The sequence below is a fragment of the Aureobasidium namibiae genome, assembly GCF_000721765.1.
Source record: "Aureobasidium namibiae CBS 147.97 unplaced genomic scaffold scaffold_25, whole genome shotgun sequence".
NCBI lineage: Eukaryota > Fungi > Ascomycota > Dothideomycetes > Dothideales > Saccotheciaceae > Aureobasidium > Aureobasidium namibiae.
This window is the reverse complement of record NW_013581184.1, coordinates 244432-260711: the sequence shown is the minus strand read 5'-3', so window position 1 is coordinate 260711 and position 16280 is coordinate 244432. Positions and strand designations below refer to the sequence as shown.

The window sequence follows — 16280 nt, the reverse complement described above, 5'->3', positions numbered from 1 at the left end:
GTAGATATGCAGCTTTTCGAAAAAAAAAATCTGCTGTGATGCATGTCTTCCTGTCATAAGTCGTCGCTCGTTACTTTCCGGTTTGCATCTCTCCATTCCAATATCCCATGCTTCCGATTAGTGGTTTTGCTTTCTGTCGTCTGTCTTGTTCCACTTTCTGTCGCCTTGTCTCGTTTACCCACTCCCTCACTTTGGATCAACAATCTCGATGTGCAGACCTCCCTTGAAAGTCAGTGCCTCGATCAGCTTCTTGGTCTGCATCCAAGGAACCTTGAACGAGCCAGAATTGATCTTGCACATCCAGACCCCCTTGGGCTTCTTCTTCAGCTCCTCAAACTGCTCGAGCATATCCTGCAATGCGCTGTCCGTGCTATCCAAGATAGCCTCTTTGGAATCCTTACCCCTGCCATACTTTCTGGACGTGAACAAGCAAGCAATCCAGTGACGGTACTGGGCGCCTGACTGAGGGGGAATGATAAGGCAGGTGCTGAGTAGGGAGTTTGGAGTGCGAGACGCGCAGTGAGCTTGGTAGACTGCGTAGGCTTGAGGGTAGTTCTTTTGGAATGCGAGGGCGATGCCGGCGTTCCAGCTGCCGACGCAGTTGCAGGCGTGGACGAGGAGAGTGTTGGGTGGGGCGGCGAAGAGGTCGCCTTTGCGTTCTGTGAGGGTGATTTTGGGGAGAACTTCATCCTCTGAGGAGTCTGCTTCTTCGACCTCGTCTTCGGATTCAGGGTCGGTGGAGGTTTGGAAGATTTGCTTCTTTTTGGTGGGTGTGAATTTGGAGGCCTTGATGGGTTGCTTTTGGGAAGTCTTGGGTTTGGGCATGGATTTGGACTTTGTGGATTTCTTGGTTAACTCAACGACCTCGTCTTCAGAATCATACTCTGAGTCGTCTTCGGAGTCATGTTCGGAGTCAATGACTTGGACGGGTTGCTTCTTTCTGGAAGCCGAGCTAGCTGCTTTGGTCTTGAGCTTCTTGGGTTTAGTTGTCGAGTGAACGACCTCATCATCGCTGTCTGGGGCCCTCTTCTTGGGTAACTTCTTGGAGGAAACTTGCTTATTGACGGTCTTCACCAGTTTCTTCTTGCTGTTGGCCGAAGAAGTCACCTTCACAGGTTTCTTGCGGTTAGTCTGATCGTCGTCACTTTCTTGCTGGTCATCATCTTCATCGTCCTCACTCTGACTTTCTGCCTCGTCGTCCTCGTCTTCACTCTCAGCTAGGGATGGGATGATTTGCAGTTTGCCTTTCTTTGGTTTGGGCTTGGCAGATTCACTGGCAGAAGGTTGGGATCTGGTTGATCCACTGACTATGAATTTACTGTCTTCCTCTTCACTGTCCGAGCATCTTAGGATTTTCTGTGTCTTGGGTTTTGTCATGGTAGCTTCAGAGGTTGAGCTCTTTGGCTTGGCGGGTTGTGACATGGTGGTGGAATGATCAGTGCGCAGAGGGACTTGCAGTAAGGTATTGGCCGTCAGACTGCTTCGTCCTGATACTGTTGTGTAAGGAAGAGGTGGTTGTCGGAGAAAGGAAGAGATTAAGTAGTGGAAAGGCGGATCAAATCCAAGACGTAGTGAAGCCGGCGTGTCGAAAAATCCCGGAGATGTGATTGGCCGAGTCACGTGGCTGCTGACCAGCCGGGCAGTCGCGAGTCCAACGAATTGTTCGACAGCGACGTCTGGCCTCCTCAGTGCAGCAACACCCTCTCGTCTCTCCTCACAACCCACAATGTCTCTCCTCTCAGTCTCGACGGCAGCTTCGCTGGCTCGCCAATGCGCTCGTCCCTCCGCCGTCCGCGCCTCTGCTGCCGCCCTCCAGGTCCGCAATGCTGGATCCAGCGCCACCACTGCTGAGAGCTACACCAGTCCTTTCCGCGGCACCAGCAACCACAAGGATACCACGCACATTCCCGACTTCAAGAAGTATCGCAACACTGGCGGTGAGACCCAGAACAAGGTCTTCCAGTACTTCATGGTCGGAACCTTCGGTGCCGTGACCGCTCTCGGCGCAAAGGCCACCGTTCAGGGTATGCCTATACCACCCATTGACACGCCGTCAGACGCCCGCTACGGTTCTAACATGCTCTGCAGACTTCCTTGTCAACATGTCGGCTTCCGCAGATGTCTTGGCCCAGGCCAAGGTTGAGATCGATCTCGCCGCCATCCCCGAGGGCAAGAACGTCATCATCAAGTGGAGAGGAAAGCCCGTCTTCATCAGACACCGTACCGCCGACGAGATCAAGGAGGCCGAGAGCACCAAGTGGGAGGCTCTCCGTGACCCCCAGCCCGACTCTGACAGAGTCCAGAAGCCCGAGTGGCTCGTCATGCTGGGTACGTGAATGCTCCGTCCCAGTTGACGCGATAAACCATACTGACAACATCCTCAGGTGTCTGCACTCACTTGGGTTGTGTGCCCATCGGTGAGGCCGGTGACTTTGGTGGCTGGTTCTGCCCTTGCCACGGTTCGCATTACGACATTTCTGGCCGTATTCGCAAGGGTCCCGCCCCCTTGAACCTCGAGGTTCCCACTTACGAATTCCCCGAGGAGAACTCCATCGTTATCGGTTAGAGCCTTGTCATCGCCAACCATTTCGACTTTATAATGCTGGGTAAAAAAGGAAACCATAGACGAGAGAGCAACAAACACACAAAAAACACAAAAAGGCTTTCAAAAAACATACACCTCGCATACAGCGAATGTTCTTGAAGAGCGATGGAGAGATCTTGATTGTGTTGTGTGGAACTTGTTCTCTCAAACAGCTGCCCCATCTTCGCCTACCTTACGCACCTTCCTATCTACCGCAACCACCTCCTTCTTCTCTTTTCTCTCTCAATGTCTTTTGTTATTTGTACATGTATTCCAGCCGCATTTGACTTTAGAGCATCGTGTACAAAAGTCGCTTGCCACATTCAACTTTCCCTTCTGTTTCTTGACCCTGCCAACGTGCAACATGACTATCTGATCTCGCAACGGTCAGACGAATACAAACATGATACAGAGACGAGCATCTGACAACAACTAACAGCAAGGGCGAGTAGAAGCATCAGCAGGACAGGCTGATGGTAGTCCCGATCAATGTATAACCATGTCAAGACAGATATCCACCCAGATAATCTCATCGTGGCTTGCCATTAGGCCGCAACCATGGCCCTGCTCAGATTCAAGCACTAGCAGTACAGACAGCGCAAGGACTCGACTCGGATTTCAGAGCACAAGCAGCCGCTTCAATCTACAAGATGAAACTGAAGACTAAGGAAGGCGTTCAAGAACTACGGAAGCTCTCGGCTAAACTTGACCGCTATCTCAAACAAGAACGTCGTATCCTTGTTAAACATCTGGAGACTCTCCCTCGGACACAGATGAAGCGACGACTTTATCGTTCCATCACCTCTCCGCTATGGAATGGAAGAATTGCCCATGATCTGACGGACAGATCTCTTCTGCACCTCATGTTCTCCGCATTCTCCGCACTTTTGGTTTTTCCCCCCTCGGTGACATCGCTTACATCTTTCTTGTCGATCATACTCGATGCAGTGTTTCATATTATCCGAGTGTGCACCTTTTGTCAAGCGTCGGTGGACCTTGTGAATTCAGATGCTGCGGCTACTGAATATTCCATCAATTAGACACATCCCGGTCTTGCTTGGTTGCCGTAGAATACGAGGGCTGCCGGAGTAGCCTAGCACGTCTGAAGACTCCTCGGCATTCATTAACACGAAGGGCCCGAACCAGATGGTGACACAACGCGTAAAGGTAGAGCAAGAGTATATATGAGGCAACATGCCGCTGCCTTTAACACTCAAAAGGTTATGCCCTACTGATACACAGAAGAATCCCCTTATCCATCGAAACAATAACTTCTCTCCAACATGTGGACTGCAGTTATACCCTTGACTCTTGCCCTTGTAGGCCAGGTTGCTGGTCAGACAGTATACCTGGCTGGAGACTCTACCACGGCTCCTGGGGGCGGTGGCAAAGGCACAGAAGGTAAGACCATCTGAGCAAGACTACAAGAATCATTCGAGGACCAGACTGACATGTAGCTTCCAATAGGCTGGGGCCAATACCTACACTACTCTATGAAGATCCCCGTCGTCAACAAGGCATTCGCTGGCCGTTCAGCCCGCAGCTTCACCCGCGAAGGTCGATTCGACGAGATCGGAAAGCTGCTCAAGAAAGGCGACTTTGTAGTCATTGAATTCGGCCACAACGATGGTACAAGCAACCCCGACAACGGACGCTCCGATTGCCCTGGCAGCGGCACCGAGACTTGCAACTACACCTACAAGTATGGTTTTCCCTACTCCTACTTCTTTATAGCTACAAGAAGTACCACTGACTTGTCACTCGAACAGCGGTTCCACAGAGCTCGTCCACACCTTCCCCTACTACCTCACCCAAGCAGCAACCTCCTTCGTCTCCAAAGGCGCCCACGTCCTCATTTCCTCCCAAACCCCCAACAACCCGGACGAAAGCGGCATCTTTGTATCTTCACCCTCTCGCTTCGTCTCATTCGCCAAAACAGCTGCTACAAATGCCAAAGTGGATTTTGTGGATCATAGTGCGTATAGCTATGCGGCTTACAAGGGTTTGCCTGTGAGTGTTGTGGATAGCTATTTTCCGAATGATCATACGCATACGAGCCCGCAGGGAGCGGAGTTGGTGGCAAAGGCTTTTGTGAACGGGCTGGTTTGTGGTGGGAGTTTGTTGGGGGGTTATGTTAAGAATGATACTGCTGCCATTGAAAGAACATGCTTGAAGTAACATATTACTCGATTTGTTTTTTTTGAGGTAGAAACCATTGGGTCTATCCAAAACCTACTTGTCGTCTCTCGTACATCATGCTTACTGTCGCATCCCAGTCATTGACGTCCTTATGCGTAGACATAGTAGTGGAAGATCCTGATGATTGATAGATCTGCAAAATTGATAGATCTGCACAATTATGTACAGCTTGCACAAGACGCTTATCGATAAGCTCCGGCAAATTTCCAATCCATCATTGAACTTCTCTCACAAATACACTTGAACCACGAATATTTGACCACACGCAAATCACAAATATGACCAGCCGCAAGCGTAACGAATTCCTAGATCATGGTCTCAGCGACGAGGAAGAAGAAGCAGGTTACAACTCAGAAGAGCAAGAAGAAAGCCGTGGCGCACGATCCATCAAGCGACGAAGAGTCGACCAAGACTCGGACAACGACTCTCAATCAGACTTTGACGACGAAGACGAAGAAGCACTGGACAAGACAAACGCCATTGCACCAAAGCCCGCTCCTGCAGCGCCAAAAGGACGTTTCGAGCTAGACGACGAAGACGCAGACGACTTCATCCCCGAAGACGACGATGAACCCGACATTGACGAGAACCCCTCCGACGACGGAAAACCAGTCAAACCATTGACCCAAAAACAACTCCTCAAATCCCAAAAAGCGGCCAGAAAAACCGGCGTCGTCTACATCTCCCGCATCCCCCCCTTCATGAAACCCGCAACCCTAAAACACTACCTCTCCCCCTACGGCGACATCGGTCGCGTCTTCTTGACCCCGGAAGACCCCGTGGCTCAAAAACAGCGCGTGCGCAACGGCGGCAACAAGAAAAAATCCTTTACAGACGGCTGGGTCGAATTCTCCAACAAAAAGGATGCAAAAGCTGCCGCAGAAACACTCAATGGCAATATCATTGGAGGGAAAAAGGGAAATTTCTATCATGATGACATGTGGAATATGAAGTACCTCACTGGCTTCAAGTGGTCGCATCTCACCGAGCAAATCGCGAACGAGAATGCGGAAAGAGCGGCTAGACTCAGAGCAGAGGTTGCGAGGACGAGAAGGGAGAATAAGAGTTTCGTCGAGGATGTGGAGAGGAGTAAGATGTTGGAGGGTATGCGTGCGAAGAAGGCTGCTCAGGCTGACAGAGCTGCGGGTGATGGTGCTGCTGCGAAGACGAGTAAACCTGCGGGTGCAGGGGTCAGGGAGTTGAAGAGAGACTTCAAGCAGAATGAGGTCAAGAGTAAGAGGATTAGGGATTCGAGCAAGACAGAGCAGACGGAGGATGTGCAGAGGGTGTTGAGTAAGATCTTCTAGAGGAAGTCGCTATTGTTGCATATCAAGTCTGGATTGCATAATATATCAGAGAAAGTCAGATACCACCTCCATGTCAACCAGAACCAGATTGATAAAAGTTCGTCGACTTCAGGAAGGAACTCCCTGTGACCAGTCCACCCTCATGATATCGTGCATCGCACCTGGCCCGTGTACCACCACGAAGACATTCAAATTGAAGCAAACACCAAAAACGCCTCAAGACCACAAGTTCAAGAAGCCGCAGGCAAAAATCTCACCCTTCGATCAACAACAGCTAAACCACTTAGACCACCTCATCCACCAAGTACTTTTCTTCTCAGAAGCTTCTCCTTGCTTCCCTTCACCACACTTGCACACTTGATTCGCCTTTTCAAAGACGTCAACATTCTCCCCACCCCAAATTCGATAACAGATATGGTGGCGAGGCATGGCACGTTTCCAAAATGGGTACGTGCGTTTGTCGGGAGCAGGGCCAATGAAGATGACAGCTGTAGTGGCATGAACCCTTGGGGCACTAGGGTGGCCATGGTTGATAAGGGTGACTCCTGTACCGCAACAGCAGCAACAGCATCGCGAGTGCGGGTCATGATTTTCGGTAGATTGTGAGGTTATCTCTTGCGTGTGCTTTGGAGAAGGGGAAGAAGCTTCCACTGCATCGTTTGTAGTGGTTGTCCAAGACTCCTCGACGGTACTGGCTTCGAGACCTTGAGTGTTCCAACTACTTTCCTCTGTCGTGGCTTCTGGTTGCTCGTTCTGTCTCTGTTTCTTTGGTTGCAGTGTTTTGGGACCAGCAACGTTGTCTCTGTGGTCTGGATCTGAATCCTCTTGGGCACCGGGCACATGGTGAAGAGTCCTGGCAGCACAACGTGGACAGTGGATCTGACTATACTCCAGGACCCCACTGCAGACGTTGCAATGGAGATACGATTTGTCGCGGTGAAGGCGGGCGGTGTCATGGATAGCAGGCCAGGGCGTAGCTCCAGCAGAGGGCATGGCTTCAGTAAAATACCCGGTGCGTGTAGGGAGCGGAAAGCCGTGTCTTGGTGCCAACACTCGGCTCCGTTCAGCAGGGCGTACAGTCTCTTGTGCAGCTTCCAGACTAGGCGGTGTATCAAACTCAGCTTCCGAAATAACACGGCCGCGATACTGATCATGCAAGCCAGAGATCGAGAACGGCGCTTTTCCAGCAGGAATCTCATGCACAATAGTCGTCTGCGCACTCTCCGAAGATTGAGGGCTTTGGTGGGCAGTATACAAAGGTCGACTGCTTTGCTCTTCCAGATCAGCTGGTGCACTGTATCTGCGGCTTCCGTTGTTGGTCAATGGCTCCAGGTCATCTGCGCTGCTACTGCTGTAACGCCCGAAACTGATTATGCGGAGGAAGCGGTGGCGTATAGAGCCTGAGTGGTTGAAGGAAGGCATGGTTGGGTCTGATTGGGAGGGGACAAAAGCGGAGAGGTGGAGAGAAGTTATTGTTTCTCCGAAGTCACTGATTGTGTTACTTAAGGAGCGGAGGTGAGTGTATATTGTGTTGGCGGAGCTGTTGGTATACAGATCTGTCATGACTGCAGAGATGAACGTGAGACGCGTCAAGTGTTGTACGACAAGATCAGTGTCAGACACTCTGGAGTGTGCGTTATCTGAGACTGTTCAATCGAAGAGTATTGCATGAGATTGGAAAATCGAAGCGAGGACGACAGTTCCCTGAGCTAGAACAAAGATCAGTGGCAAACGAAAGTAAGACCAGTTTTTGTATTCTGGAGATGGCTTGTGGTAAGTAAGTGTTCATTATGTTCATACTGCGATAGCTTTGGACAATGCCTCCATCGAAGAGTTTCGCTCATTGTGCATGACACACAGAGTCATGCAGTCCACCAGATCCTTAGCTGTTTAAATGTCAGTATACGAGATCGATGACATTGCGGCTTTCGGAACTCACGAGTCATCCTCCTCACAGAGTCATCACCTTCGTCTCTGCCGTTCATTCGAGTATACATCAAGACAGTCTCGTTGCGCTCTTTGCGACATTGCTCATACAGTCGTAAACGTTCAGGGATTTGCTGTTTGGTTGTTCCTAATGGGAGAAGAACGGCCACTGAGACTGCATCTTCGATAGCCATCGCACCACCCTGTCCCATGTCTTGGATCATGTTAGCTTTGTATATTCCATGTATTGCAAGATAAGAATGTCTTACAAGGTTGGAAAGGATGTGCAGCATCGCCGATGATGGCAGATGAGCCTTCACACCATCTAGGCAGAGTCTTCATGTCGTACATGTCCCAAATCTTGAGACTGTCTCCAGAATTTTCCATTGCCGCTTGGACTGCAGGACAAAAGTCTTTGAACGCGCGAAGCATGAGGTCTGTGTTTCCCGATGTGTTGTATTCTGTCCCATGTCAGTGTGATGTCCACATTCAAGTTTGATTTAGCGTTCATACCATCTGTACTGGTGTTCTCGGGATCTTGGAACTCTGAAGATGGAGCAAAAGCACACATGTTCATGATCTTGTCATCGCCACAAGGGTAAGCGACCAAGCGACGGTCAGGAGCTGCCCACTCGACAAACGCTCCTGGTGTCTCGATGGAGACGCGGTCGGTTCTGGGATCGGCCAAGAGTGTCTCTTTTGACACCAGCCAGCGCATGCAAGACTTGCCAACAGCGTATGGTTGGACTTCACCAACAATTCGCTTGCGCGTGAAAGACTGGAATGAGAGTCAGTGATTGTAGATCAATCGCGCATAAGACTTCTGCTCACGTGTAGACCATCTGCACCAAGAAGCAGATCCCCATCGAATCTTCGGCCATCATCAAGAGTCACACTAGCATTCTGGAGATCGATATCCACAACTTTGCAGGTCAGATGAAGCGTAACCGGAACACCATCTCTCGATGCCGACGTAGCTTCAGACTTGAGCTTATTATGAAGGTCTACACGGTGCACAAGGTACCATTCCTTATATTGTCAGTGTTGCAATGTCCTACCCACAGAACACAACTTACAGTCTGCCAATGACTTCTGTCTTCAGGACCGAACTCTTTCGTATGCAGTAAATTGCCATTTGCATCAAACCGACGCATCTGTAGTAATCAGCACTGCATTCCTCCATCAAGATCGTGAAACGTACCTGTCTCAACAGTGTCCCTCCAACTTCACTGGGACGAACATCCATCCATTCTAGAAGCGCTGTGGCATTGGGTGCCATGTGCATAGCAGCACCAGTCTCGGTTGCAAAGCGTGATCTCTCGAGCACCTGAATCGAAGTCAGCCATCGGTCAATCTGCAGAATTATTACATAGATACCGTAACCACATGACCCTGCTTCCTCAGAGCAAGCGCAGCAGTCAATCCAGCGATTCCAGCGCCAATGATCGTGACCTTGAGAGGTCGTTCTTGCATAGCCACAGCCATGTTGTTTGTCTGGCTCAGTCTTTTGGTGTATAGCAGAGAAACAACATCATCGGGAGACCTTGCATCTTGTAATCGATACCAGAAAGAGTCCGAGAGTACCACACGACGGACTTCGGGTTTGGGGAGTAACCGAAGTGCGCGAAGTTGTGCAAGTCGATGGTGATCGACGAGGGGTGGATCAGCCAAAATTGGGCTTCGGGAGAAAGCCACACCCGCTCTTCCGGAGGGGCGCTAAACATCACTCTCTTGCTCTTCACACTTTGTTAGGACATTACATATGGTTTTATTACCATGTAAATAGTCCACTGCACTCATCATGAGGAGAATCTGGAGATCTGGTAGTATACAGTCACATATTGGTACACGAGCCACAAGCATGCTGTCCTCGATATGAGCTTTGACCAGTAAGCTTATTTGTTATGGTATTCTTATATCCAAACCATGAGGTAGGTATCTAGGAACTCTTGTATTCCAGCCATAGCAAGACATCCATCGTCATATGCACGAACCTCTACCATGGGTGATCTACCTCATGTGCTCAATTTTGCAAAACCTAAAGCTCTTCCCAGTGGGTCCAACGCGGCGTCCTTGCTATAGAAAGGCACAGCAGATACTGCATCGGAGACCTGTTCAGAGAGAGCCGGGATTAAGTCGTATCTCGACGGACAAGACCCAATTCTCGAGAGCTCCGTGCATTCATATAGCAATACGCGTCACAATTCTTTGCCTCTAGGAAGAATAGACTTAGGCTATCCAGGGTGCCCACTCCACTCTACCAAAACTCACCAGGCCCCATTGGAACAATATATTTACCACAATGCTCCTCCCATTCGGCCTCCTGAAACTTTTCAATGGTATCACTAACACCTCTGGCATCGATAGACCAATTTCCTTGATGAACATGACTTGCTGTCCATCCATGTTTTGAGATGGCATTATGTAATGCAGCGCAGCGCTCATGATCCAGATCTCCTTCAACACGAGCGGGATTGTCGTCGCTGACCAATTGGTCTCGAACGTCGTCGAATATTGAAAAGCGCATAGTTGATAACGTGTTCGTGATTAGAATCAAGTAAGTGTGGCTTACCAGTGTTTGCGGGACAGGAGTGACAATCGTGAGGAGGAAAATGACGCCAAGCAATCGTGCTAGTATCATATCTGAAACGAAGAGCGGGTTGTGTAAAGCAGATAGCGGGAGCGGGACGAAAAGAACTGATATTATGATTAAAATGATGTAGGGCTACAAAGACTCGAATCTACTCAAGAGTCTGGGCAAGCGGATAGCGATCTAGCAACCATATCTGTCGGTTGTGTCTAACGAATCGAGGCCACAGTGGGGTTTCGTGAAGATGTTCCTGTGGTGTCACCTTCATCCAAGGCGGGATACTCGCTGTGTCGTGTTCGCGTCTTTGTAAGGATGTGATGCGGGAATATTGCCCGAGATGTCTTTGAACGACTGGTGTTAGGAATAAGTCTGTCGCGATGGCGGAGGAGGTGGACGCAGCAACGGTTGCGAAGCGGCAGGCCTCAACGGAGGTGGACCAGGATGGAGGCCGCCGACACTAGCAGTACGGCTCCCTGGCGCAGTCGAGGGAATAGGCGACACCCCAAGACGAGAGCGAGGCTTCTTGGCCTTGTTCGACCGCCCACGAGAGGCAAACATATCGTCAGGAATGTCATTCCAATTGTCTTGCGTATTGTCGCTGGCTGTAGTGATCTTGGGCACGCCATTTGGTGAGGCTGGCGCATTTGATGGTGACTTTGGCGATTGTATCTTGTCGTCGCGGATGATTTGAGCAATGCCCTTGTTGACTAGCAACGCGACATCCTCAGATCTCAACTCAAGGGGGTTGTATTGTTCGAGAGCTTGCGATGCGCCGTCAATGCCGTGAGTCTTTTGAAGGTGGGCGATGGTTTGCACGTCATAGACCATGAATCTACCGCTGGTCAAGGTGATGGGAAACGGTTCGGCGACGGTGCTGTTGGCCATATTGATATAGTCCCGAGACTCTCGTCAAGGTCTGTACAAGCAATGTCAGCATGCGTGAAACATGCAAGGAACACGTGGTATGTGGTGGGCAGTGGAGTCAGGTTTCGAGCGTGGGTTCCGGAGCAGCATAGCATTGATGTTTGCCCATGGCCCGAGAGACCTCGAGGGGTCGAAGAAGAGGGTATTCGAGCACTGATCTGGAGCATACCTTTGATAAGAGGATAGATGGTGGGAGTGTTTGTTCAACCCATGATGCTGCTTTCTGTACAAGGACAAAGCCAAATCGTGGCAGAATGACGCCGTTTTGTTTGCCCGGACTTCAACGGACCTGGCCTCCATCGTCGAGCTGAACAACAAAGCTGAACAACTGCCAGCATATCCGTCTGGAATTTTAGATCTAGAGGACGTCTTCTTTGCATGGGCGACATGAATATTCTCGTGTTACTCTTCTTTGTTTTCTTTCTGCCCCTCGTCGCACTTTTAGGTAGGCTATTCATGCCGCCACTCTGATCAAGCTTCTCTAACATCATATAGTCTGGTTTGCTCTTTCAAGCTGCCTCGGAGACAATGTTCGAGCTCGAGTAAGCGGAACTACCATCAATCCTCGGCACGGGGCCTATGGCAGGACATACGCCCGTAACATCCCCTATCCTGGAGCCGCGGGATCAGAGGCCATTGAGATGGAAGACATGATGCAGCACGACAAGTGGGAACTTGACTCGAACGATGAGCCTTGAGAGTATTTTTTATACACACTAAAACTCTATATCGACCTTTGTGGCCTTGCCTAGCGCACCTCCTTCAGCATTGCCTTGCTGGGCCTCGGTATCTCCTTCTGCTGGCGGCAGACTGAAAGGCTTAATCACGAATCGTCGTCTGCTGACGGTGAAGGCCAAATCATCGCCCACACCGGCGGCAGCACCTCCTCCTCCACGCTCGGTAGTCACTGGCAGTTTGTGTAGTTTCAACATTCCTTGTGGCTGTTCGTCTGTTGCTCTTGCTCCACCACTCTCTGCCAAACTGTTCGCAGCGTCCATCAGATGTGGGAAAGGAGTGAGTTCGAGCACACCGTCAGAAAGAGTTTCGGCCCATCGGACAAGGGCGGACGAGCGATGATATAACTCTAGTGGAAGTGTGATCATGGCGGTCAGACGGCCGGGATATTGTCGAAGCAAGGAGCGCAACGAATGCAGGAATTGAAGCAAGTTGTCTGGTGCACCGGCCGAAGGTGGATACAGGGCGGGCGATAGGAGGGAGGGTATCACTAGGCGATGTATCGTGTGAGGCATAGAGGTAGTTAGTCGCTGGGCAACGTTCTGCAGGATAGCAGACAGCGGTGATTGAGGGGATATGGCGATGTGATTGATATCAGCCTCAGCAGGTACTGCGAGACGCTTTGCAAGGTCAAAGGTGTGGCAGAAAGCCAGCGATTGTTGTTCCTCTTGTTGCTCAGAGACCTGGACAGGGGCGGGACCACGTTGAGGGACGACTGCGAAGCAGTCAGATAACTTTGTCCTATAGCGTCTATGTATGTTTGTTCACCTCTACTGCCTCGATCGGCGTCCACTTGTCCCAATCTTTCGTATCTCCACGCAATCTTCATCTTCTTCTCGTCGCTCTTTGCTTGCTTCTGAGCTTCTGCAGCTTCGGCATCTCCTACCAAGCCTGGCAGGTCCTTGATCCATTGCTCGCCAGCACCTACAAGATGCACAGTGTGACTTTGGATGATGCCTTCAGCAGCATAGTATCGCAACAGAGCGCCAGCAAAGTCCGTGGTTCCACTCTCTTCAACAAGCAGCGATGAGCCGAGCGCTAACCCTGCATGGCCACCTAGCAAACTGTCCAGCGAGTAAGCTCCTGTTGACGTCGTTGGTTGTCCAGTCAATGGCGACGGCCGAATGCCTGAGGCTGTCGGTGCGGGAGCGGTATGTGTCTCTACTTGACCATCTGCTGATGTAGATGCGATCGGAGATCTTTGGACACCGATGTTGCGCTTGCGGAATGACATGTTGGCTATTGGTCTGAACTGGTTTGCACGACCTTCGTCAAAGACGCGACAGCAACTTCAACCTGAAGTTTTGCGCTCGGGCCGAAAGCTGGGGCTTATCTCTTATCGCCGGCTCCCCCTCGCCGATGCGGATGCTCTTTCGCAGTGCGCTCTACCACACTTCCTTTATCAGTATCATTTCTGTCATGACGGCCTTTGCGATACAGCATCATGTCTTGTCACGTTGTTGGCTTGCCAATTTGTTCCACGATTGGTTTGAGAATTCTCTCGCCACTGTGTGCAGCAGGCCTTACGACCGGTGAAAACTTTTATGTCCGTATATGATGGCAGTGGCTGCTGCCTTCCTCTTTCGGAGCGACTTTGTTAAGCTTCAATTCAAGCGTACCAAGCCCCGTCGAACCCCCTCTACCGGAGTCCACTGATGGCGCACAACTCTCCACTTTGTCGTTCGGCCGGCACTTGCCTCCACCACTGACACAAGTGGAGGCGACGCACCTGTGTGGCGGGCAGGCCTCGGTTTCGCTAAGTTTCCATCAGCACGACAGTTGTGCGTGACATGCCCGCCACGAAGCCACGCCTCTTGGAAACCTTGACGCTCATTCGTGCGTAGTCGTTGTGTTGTCGTCCTTCGCATTCGCTAAATTTTTCTTCCTCTGACCAATCATCTCTTTGCTGTTTGCAATTGAAACTCTTGGTCCCTGTCCGTCACCAACGAGCCGAGGGACGATCTGGGGTGATCGTCCTCGAACGAAACCTTTTCGTCGACCTTCTCCACGTCCGTATGGTAGGTCTGGGCTGGAGCGTTGCACTCTATGGATGATCATCATGGCCTCCCACACTTACCCTTCATGGTCAGCGTTGTTTCGGCCGCAAGTCATGTCCGTCGTCTTCAACTTTGGTAGGATGCCTCGGTGCTTGCCTCTCCGCGAAGATATATAAAGGTCTGAGTAACACCTCCAAATAATCATCACATCTTTCTAGACATCTCTTCCACAAATCACAATCATGAAGACTCTACAAATCTCATCCGCTCTTGCTCTTGCTTATGCAGGCTTGACATCTGCCTATCCCAGCATCCTTGCCGAGCTCGAAGCACAGAAGAAAGCATCTCCCAGTTTGAAGGAGAGAGCCGTTGGCATCTTTGATGCTGCTTCCCAAAAGGTCGATGTCTCTGGCGCCCACGCCTTTAACCCTCCTGGTGCTGGTGACCAGCGCGGTCCTTGCCCGGGTCTGAACGCCCTTGCGTAAGACCTCCATCAAACAATGATAGAGACTTGAACTAATTATGCTAGAAACCACGGTTACTTGCCTCACAACGGTGTTGGCACAATTGACCAGTTCATCACATCTACCGGACAGGTCTTTGGTATGGGAGTTGATCTTGCTACCATCCTTGCTGTCTACGGAGCTGCAATCGATGGCAACATCCTGTCATGGAGCATCGGTGGACCTACACCAAATGTACCTTCCATCAACCTTCTTGGACAGCCCCAAGGTATCAGCGGCTCTCACAACAAGTACGAGGGTGATGCATCCCCGACCAGAGGTGATCTGTACGTTGACGGTCAAGATTACCTCTTGAAGATGGAGAACTTCCAAGCTCTGTACGACGCCGGCAAGGCAGACGACAACTACGATCTCCAACTGTTGACCGACAGAAGAGCTGCACGCTTCCAGGAGAACATCGAGGGCAACCCTTACTTCTTCAACGCCCCCTTCTCTGGTGTAGTGGCTCAACCTGCAGCGTGGAGCTTCATCTACCGATTCATGGGCAACAAGTCTGCTGAATACCCTGCCGGCAAGCTGAACGGCGAGGTGCTCAAGTCATTCTACGCCATCACTGGTGATGACGGCAACTTCACGTACACTCCCGGTTACGAGCGCATCCCTGAGAACTGGTACACTCGCAACCAGCTTGATCCTTACGATGTTCTGTTCCTTAACCAGGACACAACCTTCCAACTGCTCCAGCACCTCGAGTTTGCCAGCATCGGTGGCAACACTGGTACACCCAACAGCTTCGTCGGTGTCGACCCCGAGCTATTGACCGATGGTGTCTTCAACGCCCAGACCCTGCTTCAAGGCAACAACCTCATGTGCTACGGCCTGCAGCTCGCCGTCCAGGAACTTCCTGACATCCTCTCCGGCCTCGTCACCAACCTTGGTGCTGCACTCAACCAAGTCAGCTCTGCCTTCGGCAATGCTACCGAGAAGCTTGGCTGCCCTGAGCTCACCAAGATCAACCAAGATCAGTTCAACAAGTACCCTGGTTACACCAAGCTGAAGTCTGACGGAACATACTAAGCTTGATGAGCAAAGAACACAAATGAACAAATACGACTGTATGATCTTTTAGTTTAGATGAAAATATCAAAATTTACCTTCTACCCTTCAATCTGATCTTTCCCTTATTTCATGTGTGATGGTGTTGCCGATATGTGCACGTGATGTGCTCGAGTACTATTTCCTACGGACGTCCACTGCAGGGTGACAGCAGTCTTTCGCGAAGCTCGGGCGAGTACGGACAAGTTGTATCCTTTGACATCTTGCCTGAACACAAGCCATGCAGCCACCACTATATATGTCTTGTTTCAGACTTGTTTCGAGCCTTGTCGCTGTTCGTATTCTCCATCAATCATAGGGCCTTGTTCTGCTGCTAGAACGCTCATTGACGGTCCATACTGGCAAGAGTAGGCGACATAAGCTACTTTTCAAGAATCAAATCCCTCGTTCTTGATGATCAGCAATGGCAAAATGTAGATACTTTCTGCTTCGACTTTA

The 16280-nt window shown here is 50.7% G+C and overlaps 10 protein-coding genes across 10 annotated transcripts; 5 read left to right on the top strand and 5 right to left on the bottom strand.

Annotated features, from left to right (window-relative positions):
* Positions 1 to 186: 186 nt before the first annotated feature.
* On the bottom strand, positions 187 to 825 carry M436DRAFT_57680 (uncharacterized protein; the record flags this gene model as incomplete). The annotated part of the gene is made up of 1 exon (XM_013567443.1): positions 187 to 825. One exon carries the CDS (start codon positions 823 to 825, stop codon positions 187 to 189), a length of 639 nt encoding a protein of 212 aa, XP_013422897.1.
* A 901-nt stretch (positions 826 to 1726) lies between these two features.
* M436DRAFT_76709 (ubiquinol-cytochrome c r) lies at positions 1727 to 2566 on the top strand (the record flags this gene model as incomplete). Its single annotated transcript, XM_013567530.1, has 3 exons — positions 1727 to 2024; positions 2089 to 2328; positions 2385 to 2566. 3 exons carry the CDS (start codon positions 1727 to 1729, stop codon positions 2564 to 2566), a joined length of 720 nt encoding a protein of 239 aa, XP_013422984.1.
* Positions 2567 to 3867: 1301 nt separating this feature from the next.
* M436DRAFT_76708 (putative rhamnogalacturonan acetylesterase) lies at positions 3868 to 4762 on the top strand (the record flags this gene model as incomplete). The annotated part of the gene is made up of 3 exons (XM_013567529.1): positions 3868 to 3985; positions 4052 to 4286; positions 4354 to 4762. 3 exons carry the CDS (start codon positions 3868 to 3870, stop codon positions 4760 to 4762), a joined length of 762 nt encoding a protein of 253 aa, XP_013422983.1.
* Positions 4763 to 5061: 299 nt separating this feature from the next.
* Positions 5062 to 6090, top strand: M436DRAFT_86163 (uncharacterized protein; the record flags this gene model as incomplete). The annotated part of the gene is made up of 1 exon (XM_013567528.1): positions 5062 to 6090. One exon carries the CDS (start codon positions 5062 to 5064, stop codon positions 6088 to 6090), a length of 1029 nt encoding a protein of 342 aa, XP_013422982.1.
* A 264-nt stretch (positions 6091 to 6354) lies between these two features.
* M436DRAFT_57822 (uncharacterized protein) lies at positions 6355 to 7653 on the bottom strand (the record flags this gene model as incomplete). The annotated part of the gene is made up of 2 exons (XM_013567467.1): positions 6355 to 6843; positions 6886 to 7653. 2 exons carry the CDS (start codon positions 7651 to 7653, stop codon positions 6355 to 6357), a joined length of 1257 nt encoding a protein of 418 aa, XP_013422921.1.
* A 231-nt stretch (positions 7654 to 7884) lies between these two features.
* Positions 7885 to 9501, bottom strand: M436DRAFT_86161 (FAD/NAD(P)-binding domain-containing protein; the record flags this gene model as incomplete). The annotated part of the gene is made up of 8 exons (XM_013567527.1): positions 7885 to 7976; positions 8030 to 8230; positions 8286 to 8477; positions 8530 to 8794; positions 8848 to 9045; positions 9093 to 9170; positions 9218 to 9343; positions 9394 to 9501. 8 exons carry the CDS (start codon positions 9499 to 9501, stop codon positions 7885 to 7887), a joined length of 1260 nt encoding a protein of 419 aa, XP_013422981.1.
* A 1462-nt stretch (positions 9502 to 10963) lies between these two features.
* M436DRAFT_57589 (uncharacterized protein) lies at positions 10964 to 11491 on the bottom strand (the record flags this gene model as incomplete). The annotated part of the gene is made up of 1 exon (XM_013567431.1): positions 10964 to 11491. One exon carries the CDS (start codon positions 11489 to 11491, stop codon positions 10964 to 10966), a length of 528 nt encoding a protein of 175 aa, XP_013422885.1.
* A 426-nt stretch (positions 11492 to 11917) lies between these two features.
* On the top strand, positions 11918 to 12228 carry M436DRAFT_57746 (uncharacterized protein; the record flags this gene model as incomplete). Its single annotated transcript, XM_013567451.1, has 2 exons — positions 11918 to 11975; positions 12026 to 12228. The coding sequence occupies 2 exons, from the start codon at positions 11918 to 11920 to the stop codon at positions 12226 to 12228; spliced, it is 261 nt and encodes an 86-aa protein (XP_013422905.1).
* Positions 12229 to 12246: 18 nt separating this feature from the next.
* M436DRAFT_76703 (PAXNEB-domain-containing protein) lies at positions 12247 to 13499 on the bottom strand (the record flags this gene model as incomplete). Its single annotated transcript, XM_013567526.1, has 2 exons — positions 12247 to 12980; positions 13034 to 13499. The coding sequence occupies 2 exons, from the start codon at positions 13497 to 13499 to the stop codon at positions 12247 to 12249; spliced, it is 1200 nt and encodes a 399-aa protein (XP_013422980.1).
* A 1005-nt stretch (positions 13500 to 14504) lies between these two features.
* On the top strand, positions 14505 to 15803 carry M436DRAFT_57752 (Cloroperoxidase; the record flags this gene model as incomplete). The annotated part of the gene is made up of 2 exons (XM_013567453.1): positions 14505 to 14743; positions 14792 to 15803. 2 exons carry the CDS (start codon positions 14505 to 14507, stop codon positions 15801 to 15803), a joined length of 1251 nt encoding a protein of 416 aa, XP_013422907.1.
* Between the last annotated feature and the right edge of the window lie 477 nt (positions 15804 to 16280).